The 12,757-nt window shown below is 39.1% G+C and overlaps 1 protein-coding gene across 5 annotated transcripts in view; it reads right to left on the reverse strand.

Annotated features, from left to right (window-relative positions):
• Positions 1–870: 870 nt before the first annotated feature.
• SENP1 (SUMO specific peptidase 1) overlaps positions 871–12,757 on the reverse strand; it is a 33,735-nt gene continuing 21,848 nt past the window's right edge. For 4 of the 5 annotated variants that reach the window (XM_060762954.2, XM_060762952.2, XM_060762953.2 and 1 more), the window contains exons 16-18: positions 7,663–7,747; positions 5,474–5,569; positions 871–3,608 (exon numbers count right to left, since the gene is read on the reverse strand). In XM_060762954.2, the coding sequence (XP_060618937.2) occupies positions 3,546–3,608; positions 5,474–5,569; positions 7,663–7,747 (244 nt within the window). In that variant the 3' untranslated portion in view covers positions 871–3,545. Of the gene's footprint in view, positions 3,609–5,473; positions 5,570–7,662; positions 7,748–10,410; positions 10,479–12,757 lie in introns of those variants that run through there. The other variant, XM_067464253.1, reaches the window with a different exon arrangement.

A 12,757-nucleotide genomic window follows, 5' to 3' on the forward strand; every position in this document is an offset into this window, starting at 1 on the left:
TAACCGAGAATGGCTCCTCTTATGTCCTTATGAGCGCTTTCAAGCATTTTCTTGCGAAACCTCAAGTACCTGAAAAAAGAACTCAATGGGCTACTGCCCCCTACCAGCTGTAGTAGATATTATCTGTGTACTTGGAGCAAGCTCAGTGTCAAAGTGGAATTTATTTTACAAATTGGAAAGAATTTTTTGAGCAAATAACTTTTTTAAAAAAAGTTTTCAACTTTTGAATGGATACATAACTACAGCATATGTGGCTGCCACTAAGAGACAGAGGTTTCCTCCTCTATAGTTCATTTTCACCTTGATCCAACCATTTCTTTCTTTCTACAACCAGCTAGAGGAGCATTTCAATGGACTGCAACCAGAAATGTCCATCTGAATGAGTACAAGGGAAATTGTAATACAGATCACAAAGCAAGGAAGAGTGAAGGAAATACGTGAAATGGCCCCATTTCAGCCCTGTGGTTTTGACTGTATAGTTGAGTTCCCGGCGGCACAGCAGGTTAAACCACTGAGTTGCTGAACTTGCTGACTGAAAGGTCAGTGGTTCGAATCTAGGGAGCGGGGTGAACTCCTGCTGTTAGGCCCAGCTTCTGCCAACTTAGCAGTTCAAAAACATGAAAACCTGAGTAGATCAATAGCTACCGCTATGGTGGGAAGGTAACGGCACCCCTTGCAGTCATGCCTGCCACATGACCTTGGACAACACTGGCTCTTCAGCTTAGAAATGGAGATGAGCACCACCCCCCAGATTCGGACACAACTGGAGTTAAGGTCAGGGGAAAACCTTTACCTTTACTAGTTGTAACCTTGGATTTCAGTAAACAAAAAGGATGTGTGAGAAGATAACATCGTATATCAGAATCAATCTTTTAACATTTTTAATAGCTGGGTTTATTCAATAACACATTACAAAAAATAATACAGATTTCAGGATTTTTTCAAATCATTACTTGCAGAAAACATAGAAAAAGGGTGAACAAAGAGACTGGTATAAAAAAACCCAATAGATCAAAAAAGGTACAAACTTGTTTAGGAAGAGCATGTTTCAGGAAGGGTATGCAATGGGAGATTTTTACAAAACTATTGTTTACAATTACAGAATATATATATATAAACTGTTCCCTATTTGATGGCAAAAATACAAGGACTCTTTAATTATTCAGCATTAAAAGAAAGGTACCTTCGGAAGCATGCTTATCATGTGAACTTGTTAACAGTCCAAAGTCTTTCAGGTCTAAATTCTGATTGCATCCCACTTTTCTTGACTGATAGCCTAGGGATTACCAAAGTAGCTGCTGTGCAATATCAATTCAATATAGGCAGTTGTGGTGGGCTCCCACTGAAACAAATTGTAGGGTTGTGGAGAAGGCCCAGAAGTCACGAGCAGACCTAGTTTACAGCTCAATGCTCCAGTTTGAGGGATATATATCTCAATTAAAAGTAGATGTTACAATAGGAGACATTCCACTGGGGGACCTAATTCTTCAGTCTCACCCCAATATCAAATATTATGTTAATGAGTAATCAGAGTCTAAGAAGCTTTTTACTCCATAAGCCTTTTAGCTTTCAGTAAATATAAAGACATTGCTGGTATTTTCTCTTCTATTTGTTTCATGTATCAACTGAGTAGCTCTATAGCAGCGGTTCTCAACCTGTGGGTCATCAGGTTTTTTGGCCTACAACTACCAATCCCAGCCAGTTTACCAGCTGTTAGAATTTCTGGGAGTTGAAGGTCAAAACATCTGGGGACACACAGGTTGAGGACCACTGCTCTATAGTAAGATTTCCCAATCCATAGAACTCCAAAGAGGTCTGATCATGTTGACTGAGGCTGAAGCCTAAACCTTTTGGATCATAAAATTACAGAAGGCTTTGCTATCTTGTTTTCTTCTTGCATCAACATACACATCTGGTAAAAAACAGAATTTGAAACATCCTTTATCCCAACATTTATGGCTATTTATCATAGAAACAAAGGGGCTGCATTGTGAAAGAAAATGAGGTCAGACTTTCGATTCTGCAGTAAGAGTCAAAGTGGAACACACAAAAGAGCTGCAAAACCCAACATATGTTTGTTCACCGTTGCATCATTTAGAAAGACTTATAAATATATATATATGTGTGTGTAGTATAAAAACAATTTACCAACAATTCAAAAAAAGAGCTTTAAATGTCATATTGTACCTAAATTCTACAAAGAGCTAAATGAGCAAAAATTGCTCCATCCTGTCAGATGAGCATCCATTTAAATGTATAGCTGCCCTGTTTGCTTACAAATCCTGTTTTCTATCACGTATGCAACAGAAAATTATTTTCTAATTTCTCCTTAAATGTAAGGATTACTTAAATTCTGGCAAAATAATACTGGGGGGGGGGGGGGGGGTGCTGGTTTTTATAGAGAGTGCCCCCAGTTCTTTGGACATAAGAAACTGGGCCTCAAAGTACCCTGCATCCTGTTACTCCATTTATGCATCAGGATCCATACACAGAAAGTACACAGAGAAGAGGAAATTATGGAAGAGGAACCCAAAAGAACTTGACGCAGGAGGACTGTGTGGTCGAATGCCTCATCTTTCCAGTGGAGAGCTGGAGAACATCTAGCCCTTCATAGGCAGTTCAATTATTAGCTATTGAGGGTTGTCCAAACATCTGGAGAGATACACATTCTCCATCCCTGCTCCACTGGATAAGCACCTGCTCCTGAATGTATAGTCAAGAGAAAGGTAATGACAGATTCAATGAGGGAAACTCATGCTTAATGTTCAAAAGACCTTTTTCCTTTGAACATGGATTGAACCAATATTGTTCACCTTTATTCACCACCTCCTGCTAGAGTACTGAAAAGAAGATTGCAACCATGGAGTAAAATTCACAAGCTGCTTCTCACACATTAGTAACTCTTCCATTTAGCAAGGTGATAATGGAGAGCAATATGTATTATTACTGCTAGGTTATCTGCATCAAGATGTAGAAATAAACATATACATATGGCAAATGTGGTCCAGCTGGATTTACCCAAATAGGTATACATGTTTTACGTCTACACTTGACACATTAGTTGAGGAAGACTATCTACAGCAATTGTATTGCGCTACATCTGAGTTCTGATGTTATTATTTTTATTTTATTTTATTGTCGAGGGCATGACATACATGGCATATTTTGCATTTACCCCCTCCATCTACAGTCACATCTTGGCAGATATCAAGCTGTTAGCCCATGTCAGCATTTTGAAAAAGGGGGATTTTTTAAGTGGAATTTATCTAAAATAAAAACTGCACTACTCAGTGCTTCTACAAGTCACAGTAAAAAAGGGGGAGTGTTCAAAATACCCCCCCCCCCCCTCAAAAAAGGAAGTGTGCTTTGGAAAGGTTGCACAGCACACTACTCCATAAAATAGATTAACTCCAAAAAGTCACATAACGCGAAGTACAGGTTCTTGTAAGCTTCAGTGGGAAACCCATGCAGTCCACAACGGAGATGGCGGAGAATGGCCAAGGCCTGACTCGCAGTCTCTGGAGGGTCTGACGCTCAGCATGACATCACAGCAGTTTCCGATGGAGGATCTCCCAGACCATCCGTTTTCGGAAATAAGGCATGTGTTGCTTTAAAGACAAGAGAAAGACACAGATATCAATGTTCCTACAAATACATAAAGCCATAGTTAATTTCCAAGGCCTTTGTGCTCTATGACAAAGTCAGGATCAGCTGTGTTGTTGAAGGCTTTCATGGCCGGAATTACTAGGTTGAGGTGAATTTTCTGGGCTGTATGGCCATGTTTCAGAAGCATTCTCTCTTGACGTTTCACCTACCCTTGAGAATGTCTGCCATAGATGTGGGCAAAATGTCAGGAGAGAATGCTTCTTGAACATGGCCATACAGCCCAGAAAACTCACAACAACTCAAGATCAGCTGTTTCATGGAAGGAGAGGACTACTAGGGGAATATAGAATCTACAATAATGAGTAAGGTTCACAACCTTCCTTTTTAAAACCTTAGAACAAAAGATTTTGGAGACCCTAAAAACTACTTCCATACAAAATACTTCTGATTTGGAAGAAATGGCAGGTAAAATTTATGTCCATAATCACCTCATATTTCTGTTCTATCCCTGGTCTTGAGATAATGGCAATGTTTCACATTTTAATGCATAAAAGCAAACAGGTTTTCTTTATGATGAAATAATTATTTATAGAAGTTACACAAAAAAATTGGAACACATTTCCCACTATCGAAAACAGTGAAAGTAATCTGGATCCTCCAATGCGTGAATAATCCATATGCTAAATAATTAAGACCCTGAAAACATAATACCCCCCCAAAAAATCTGAACTCTTTTAACAGTTTTAAAGCAATAACTGGAATGATTTGTATTCTAATAAGTACTAGTTTTACAGCACAAATAAAGAGAAAAACTACATTCTGGTTTTATAGATAGGACTTTACCATGATTACCTCTCTAGTAATATACAAAATTCTCTAGATGGCTAGAGAGAATACTTGTTTGTGTAGTGAGAATGTGGCTGAATCTGTATGTTATAGAAAGGGGGTGTGTGAAAATGTACTGAGATAACAGAAAACAGAAGTATCGGTGGCTGCATGTTTGCCTATAACCATTTACAGTGGCCATAGTGAACAAACCTCATCAACAAATCCGGGTTTTCCAGGATTTCCTGGAAATAAAGGGGCCATTACTGGACATAAGGAGGGCATATGTGTAAAAGAAAAACTGAATAGGCAGATAAGACCACTGAAAAAGTCGGACAGGTTATTTGGAAACTGTTATTGACATTGTGACTAAACAGAGAATCCCACATGGAGGGTAAGATTAAAAAGAAAAGGTTTAGATATATATTGGGCTTCAACTGCCTACTTATAGCCTAAGATCTTGCAATCCAAATCCAAAATGCTCAACTTAGTTTCCCTCCAATGGAGGCAATGCTTTCAAACAATGCACAAAGTCACACATAGAGGTAAATGGAATCATCAGCACCAGTTCTGCAAAGCACGAAGTTGTGGGTGGCAAAATAAGAAATACGCCATAAATTGATAATCAGAAATTCTGAGATAACAGATGAAGGCAGTTTCAGTATATTGTGACAGACATGTACGCAAGAGGCCACTGGAAAAATATACAGAAGTCAACAAAGAAATTTAACGTAGCCTTTCTGCTATAAAATTAGGTGCTGGACTACAGAATATCATGTATCCAGAAATACATTATTTGTAGAAGACACAGTTTGCTCATTAGTACCATGGCTCTATCCAAGTATTCAAACTTAAAGATTTTGTACTGAGACATTTTTAACCCCCTAAGTAATTATGCACATTTATCTGGACTCTATTCCTCCAACAAATGTGTGTTTAGCTTGCTTTTTACACAATCCTAATTAAGACTAGAATCCACGATTGTGCTCATACAGCCTGGTAGTGACATTATAGCACACTCTCATCTGAAGGATAAACTTACCTGAGTAAAATTAATTGGTTTGTCTTTGGAAATGCAGTCAGCATATTTACAGGCAAACATCCCACAGTCACTGCCATTCATCTGCTGAGGAATCTCCTTTAAAAGATAAACCCATCCCTATTTATTTACATAATAAGAAACTTTTATAACATTTTAGGCTAGCAAAAGATTCAAGAAATTTAAAGAATTACTTTTTTTAGGAGGACCATAAGGAATGGGAACAAACAAAGAGGCATTATTTCAGCAGTGATTGAGGCAAATATATAAAGACCAAGAACATGCCACCTTCACTAACAAAGAAAAATGGAGATGTTACTATAACAACTGCTATAGATTTCTGAAATTAAAAAGTGCTTCCTTCTCTCCATCTTGGCAAAGACGTAATTGCTGCCACTTGTCCTCCATTTTTAAATTTGGTAAAAGGGAAGGTTGTCTTCATTACCGTATTTACTCGAGCCTAGTGCTCACTTTTTTAGGCTATATTACATTGCTAAAATTGAGGTGCGCATTAGATTCAATGGTGCATTACAAGCGTGCAACTAAACCTGTCTGCACTGCTGGGCAAGAGATCCCAGTTGGAGACAGAGGAAGGAGAGGGAGTCTATTCAGGGACTTCCAGATTGCCCATTCTTGGTTTGCCCCTGGAGGAAGACCCTTGGGGGGCCATCCAGTTAGGATTTCCTGATTTAGCTGCCCAGAGGGATACCCTTGCTGTTGCTGGAGGGACGCCAAGAAGAGTGGTAGTTCTCATAAAGCTTTTCCTTGATTTGAGTCTACTGGGAGGAGGCTGGTAGCCATGTAGTGGGTGGCTTTCACAGTGTTCAACCTTGTTTCTCTCACATTTAGCAGCAACTTCCCATCGCACATCGGGGGGGGGGGGGGCAATGCCAGCTAGCTTGTAGGGTTTATCAACAGATGTAGGTTTAAGACACCCTGTGATTATTCTGCATGTTTCATTCAATACTATGTTCACCTGCTTTGCATGGGCAGACCTATGCCAAACAGGGCAGGCATACTCAGCAGTTGAGTAAGACAAGGCTAGGGCTGATGTTCTTATTAATTTTGAGTCTGCACTCCATGTGCTGCCAGTAGGTTGTATATGAAGATATTTGTTGACCCTTACTGAGGCCAAAAACACTTTTGCCCATTAATAATGAGGGAAGGAGGGAAGCAGGAGTGTCAGAAATTGCAAGGCTAAAGACCACATCCTCCTCTAAGCGCACAGACACAGCTAGATGGTTCATATCATCTCTATGCCAAGAAGGTGCCTGCTCCGCAAATCTTTAAACCACATCCTTGTGAAAGGAAAGGTCAGAGCTGTGTGTATTAGCCATTCCCCTCCATGGAGTCTTCCTCATTGGGGTGGAAAGTAATTAAAGGCAAAAGAGCCTGTCTACCAGGATCCTGGACACAGACCTACAACATTATTGTGGAATTGCTGTAATAACTGCATTTCCAGATCCACTCAACAAGTCAGTAAACTAGTGGTTCTCAACCTTTGGTTCTCCAAGTGTTTTGGACTTCAGCCCCCACAATTCTGGAAAGTTAAACTCCAAAACACCTGGCAATTGCAGTAAACCGAGATGATTTAGCCAGAGCACTAAAGACTTGTTCTGAATTAAGCAAAGTCAGGGCAGAATTATGTAGGTGGGACTGGTTCTCCCCATAAAAGTGATAAAGTTGATTCAGAAATAATATGCCCTGCCTTTGAAGCATGTGGGAGGTACGAGACGCAGCCTGAAAGATTGCTCCTTACACTGCTGGAAAAGCTTTCATCTGGTTCTTCTAATAGCAGCTTAGAGCAATCAGGACTGGAGAATGTGACAATCAGGAGACTTGCATTCATCTCTCACTAGAGAAATATTGTTGGGGCAGCACATAGAAAACAGCAGTGTCATCTCTCTTTTTGCATAGAATACGACAAGGAGAGTGAACAGGAATTCTCCATCACATGGTGTGGTAAATCAGCTGCTACAGACCCCGATACACACAGAACCCAAAAAAGCACCTGTGCAAACCACATCTAGGTTTTTCTATTTATACATACAAATATCATCCTTATGTTATCTCACTGGCCTGAGAGAAAGCAAGTAAAACCAGCCCTTAGAGTAGAGTAAGGCATCTAGGACATGATTCATTGTATGAATGTTTTAAACATTTGTATGACCAGCCATATGCGGGTAACATACCTGACGCCTTTTACTCAGCAGCATCCAACCATTTGTATCAAAATCTTTCCGCTTTTTATCCAGACTTTCCTGCTTCAAATACTGCCTGCAGAGGTTAGGAAAGAAGGACAGGGAAACATTTAGAAAGCAAGCAAGAAACAAAACAACTGTGAGAATTAAGCGGAATTTGAGAATTGTAACTCAACATTAAAACTTCCTGATTTCAAGCAACCCATCAATTCGACAGTTAAGTAACTTATTATCTTAAGTAGCTAACTCGCTGGCACTTCAGCTACATTTCCAATACACTCTCGGGGGTTCTTCATTCACAGTAGTATATTTAATTTTACCCCACATATTTCTTACTGTAGTTGCTTTTAAGTAGGCAAAACCTACATCTCAAGCAGCAAAAAGCTAAAAAAAAATCTGCTGCAGTTAACTTCAACCCTCATCTACTGTAACATGGGGTCAAACAAAAATCAACAGGATGAACACCACAAGATAACAAGCACATCTATTTTAAATAATAAAATTTCACATCTTCTTTTTTCAACTTGCTACTATCTTGCCAGTCTTGGAGTAACTCTTTCCTGCCACTTCACTGAAGAATTCCAGAGAGACCCAACTTGAATTGTAATTACCAAGATACAATATAATATAATATAATATAATATAATATAAATAATAATAAAACTGCGCTCTCTCCCTGAGGGGACTCAGGGCGGTTTACACACAACAAAGGCAAAAAATAATAATCATAAACTTGTCACAAAAGAAAAATTAACACCAAAATGAGGACCAAATACGAATAATCAAATAAACCTAATTATACTAATAACATACATTAACCATTTAGACATAAATCCTAGAAAAGGCCATTAAAATACATTAAAATTGCTATCAAGGTTGTTCTTCTCATATACCATAGCTACAGATAGGCTAGCCAGCATTCTGGTGGAACTGAAAAACTCCCCGCCCCTTCTTATTCCAAATGGACATAGCCAAACATTTTAATATGTTTTTTGACAATAAAAAAACTGATTTGAGGTAACATTATATTATATTGCCTTCCCAGTTATTCCTGTAACTTACTCTTTGCAACCTCCACATATGGAGTATTTCTAATCAGAACTGTCATAAGTGAAATGCCTATTTTCTCTTCTTCTATTGTTCTTTCTCTTAAAACAATATACTAGTACATTCAATTATGGTATCATATTACAAGTACGTATTTAATTGCTTTCTAGAACTATTCAACAAATCCTGTGTATGCCAAGGGCTCAATCTCTTGAGTAGCCATGCCATGTCATATAGGAAACCACTTCTGAATGAGAGAGAAGTATCAAAAGAAGCCTGTGATGTGGCACAGGAACCTTTCGTTCAAAAGAAAACATCCCACCAAATCTGAACAAGCTGCTTGGTAGCTCTTTGGGACTTGGTCAATGTTTCTACTTAGTAAAAGCAAGACGCTTGCTGAATGAATGTAAAAGAATGCTGGAGGAAAACAAATTTTATTTGATATTGACTTGATAATGTTTAAGATTTCAGAACCCGAGTTCTCAGACTGAATTCCTAAGTTCTCTAAAGTAGCTCACTCTCTTAGAAAGAAAGAAAAATGGGAAAGTATCATAATCTGTCAATTACTATGGAAACCCTAGTCAAAGCCAAGTATAACTTCATGCACCTACTTGCAGATACCTAGAACTCCTATGTAAGACAGTTTTTGATTAACATGGATAACATAGCAGCAAACATAGATTTAAAAAGATTACAAGGAAGATGTTAAATTGTCTGCTAAAGCAATCAAGATGCTTTCTGAAAACCAGTTGTGCATCACTGGCTGTTAGGAAGAACATGAAAAGAGGAGGGGTAACATAGGCCTGCTTATAGTTAACCACTTCTTATTGGTTTCAGAAAAACCGCTATGATCCTCCTAAATTTGAACTTCATAGATTGACAAAGGAAGAGCACAATATGTTTATATTGTGTGATGCCATTGTTCTTTTATTTTGCTTCTTGCTGTTTTATGAATTTTTAATGTGTTGTATTTTAACTATGTTGATCAGGCTTGTTCCCATGTAAGCCACCCCGAGTCCCTTCGGGGAGATGGAGGCAGAGTACAAAAATAAATAATAATAATTATAATTATAATTATAATTATAATAATTATTATTATTTCTACAAGTTTGTGCATATTCACATAGGACATGGCAATGCTATGATTATCACCAGGAAATTCCTCTATAAGAGGTGGAAGTTATTCAAGCAGATACATTCAATTTGAAAAAAAGACTGCTTGCTGCGTTACAACACCGTATCAACATCTGGGTCATGCAATGATTAATATCGTGAATTCAAGAATATCCAGCATTTCGTCTGGAAATTTTTCTGAACAAACATTCACCAGACATGTCTTGTTTGCAATCCTTATATCCAGATAGACTGATCCTGCTATCTATTCAAACAATGTCTACCTAAAACTCTTTTGAACAATGGCCACCTAGAAGTCTTTAAATTGCTACCATTACAGTATTTCCATTCTGACTCTTCAGGTGATTGCACTGTTTTGTTTTGTTTTGAGCTGAATATATAGACAGACAGACAGAGAGAGAGAGAGAATAGGATTAAATAAGTCAGAGTCATAGGAAATCTATGACTCTTCATAAATCTCTCCCTTTCCTAAAAAAGGGGGTAAGGGCAAAAATCATAACAAAAACTCACCAAAAACCAGGAAGCTCTAAAGATTGAAAGCATGAAAGGGTCACTAACCATGAATAGGACTACCGTCCCCTCTTCCCGGTGTGATCCTCCCACTGCATTCAACCAATTAAAGCCTTCTGAAAGGAAATAGAAAGGGAAAAGCGATTACAGGAAGGGCAGCAATCAGCAGTAAGCTGAGTCCCTATCCCATGATCCTACCTGTGCCAAAAGTCATCTGGCACAAACTGCAGAGATTTTGCCCTATTCTGCCTCTCAGACTGGAAAAGATAGCATGAGATTGGATTGGAGTCTATTTCTGTCTTCCCATATAATCAGAGAATGTAGATCATCTATATTTGGTTCACGGATTTATTTAGGAAGCTGCTGAAAGAGTATACACCAGGCCTATTTGTTAAACTCAATATTTGTTTAATGGGAAAACACTTTTACTAGAGAGTGAGTATAAGGACTGCTACAGACTAAACTTGCTTCTGAATAACATACAGTATAAAGCCCCAACTTCGGGGATAAGCATTAGGACTTTGTGTGGATGCACCAAACTGTGGTAATAGCAACTCTAGATTTTCATGCTCAGCATCAAAATAGCTCCCCGCTTTGCTCACCTGCTGACCCACAGAGATGGGAATAGCCAAAGGGAAGACACACATGTGGAGTGTAGCCTATTCCTCACAAGCACCAGTTCCAAGTAGAGGACAAAAGAATTATACAGTGAATGCCCAGGGCTCTAGTGCCATGGCTACCACCACCAGCTGAGATACTTCTTCCAGACTGCTGGCTCCCACAGTGTCACTGTGCCAAAGTCAAGAGCAATGGGAGACCACGCTACCCATGCTTGCTTTGTCCGGCAAAAGGCCACCATCCCTTTACTCCACTGAGACAGGTATGGGCAGCTTGCCTTTTCTGCAGGAAGAAAGGGATAGAGGCTCTTTGCTCAGCTTAGACAAGAATGGGCAACCTGGCTACCTCTCTCCTGACAGAGTGAAGGGATGAAAAAGAAAAGGAAAGACCTTGGCCATGGAGCTGACATAGACAAATGAACTTCAGATACCAATATGGGGTTCATATTCTAGGTCTTTTGGTTTCAAGTAAATGTGGTGGACTTCCAGCAGAATAAAAGATCACAGCACCACTTCTAGGGACACAAACGGTCTGCTCAAAATCTGCTTAAATTCCTGTTCTGCAGCTAAGGAACACACTCTCCAGTGTAAGCTACTTGATGCTATTATCAGAAGCATGCACTTCTCCAGACAACTGTGAATTTACATTAAAAATATGCTTGTTTACTGTGAAATTTTACTTCAGGTGTAATGCTATGCAAAATATGCTTATTAGAAAGTAAATCCATGCAATTATATGCAAAGCATTGCTTTCTAACAGTGCAGTTCTGGGGGCACTCCACTGAGGGTGGAGGAAGAAACCTTACTTGTCTTCCTTCTCTAAATGGAGTTCTTCCCACATGGAAAGAGAAACAAGAGCAAGGAAATTAACTAAACTGCATGGCTACAATCGTTCCTGGCCCTTGTAAGAGCATAAATGGAGGACTTAACAGCTACAGGGCCCTATGACTCCATGAGCTCACCCAATGCCCTGATCTCATCCTAGTCCTAATGATGAAGGAAGCAATAAAGCTTTCCAATATCACACAGGGGAGAGCTGCACCCACAAATCAATGGTAAATGCAAATCGATAGCTTTCTCAGTCTGCAATTCCAGGCATTTTAACATAAAAGTTAGGTCTCTAATATTTTAAATATATCAATGTTCTTTGTAGTGAGTATAATCATTTTATTGTACAATCCTAATTTCTCTATTCCACTGCTATGTTTTGAGAAAAAATATCCTGACAAAATTAATCTTCTACTGTGACTAAACTGGGAAGACAGAAGGGCAGCCCTGTGCCTCCTGAAGTCTCCCCCAGTCCAAAACAACCCCAAAATATTTCTGGCAATATTTTTCAGACACAACACATACAAATTACATTTTTTGCTCATTTAACCTCCAAAGACCCCGCAACACTGAGAATTGGCCCACTCCCCTCCAAGATTAGCTGAAACCAAAACTGGAAGTGATGTGACGTCATTTCTATTGCAGCAGGCATGCCAGTCCAGCCACCTAAGGGCATCTCTCGATTCCCAGACCCAATTGCCCATCCCTGATCTAAGCCTTGTGCCAACATGTCATGTCATATGGTTCATCTTTAAGGTACAAGGACCTCTTTTGTAAGTGGTGGCTTACTTGAGACTTACAGCACTTTTATCAGAGACACTAGTAAAAAAAATGCATTTATGTGCCCATATCATAAGCCCATAAGTAAACATGACTTTAAATATTTCTTATTTGAATCGTTCATTCATATATGTTTGATTCTTCTGAATGGGCAAAAAAAGGGCATAGAG

This window comes from Anolis sagrei, chromosome 2 (assembly GCF_037176765.1).
Source record: "Anolis sagrei isolate rAnoSag1 chromosome 2, rAnoSag1.mat, whole genome shotgun sequence".
In the NCBI taxonomy this organism is placed as follows: domain Eukaryota; kingdom Metazoa; phylum Chordata; class Lepidosauria; order Squamata; family Dactyloidae; genus Anolis; species Anolis sagrei.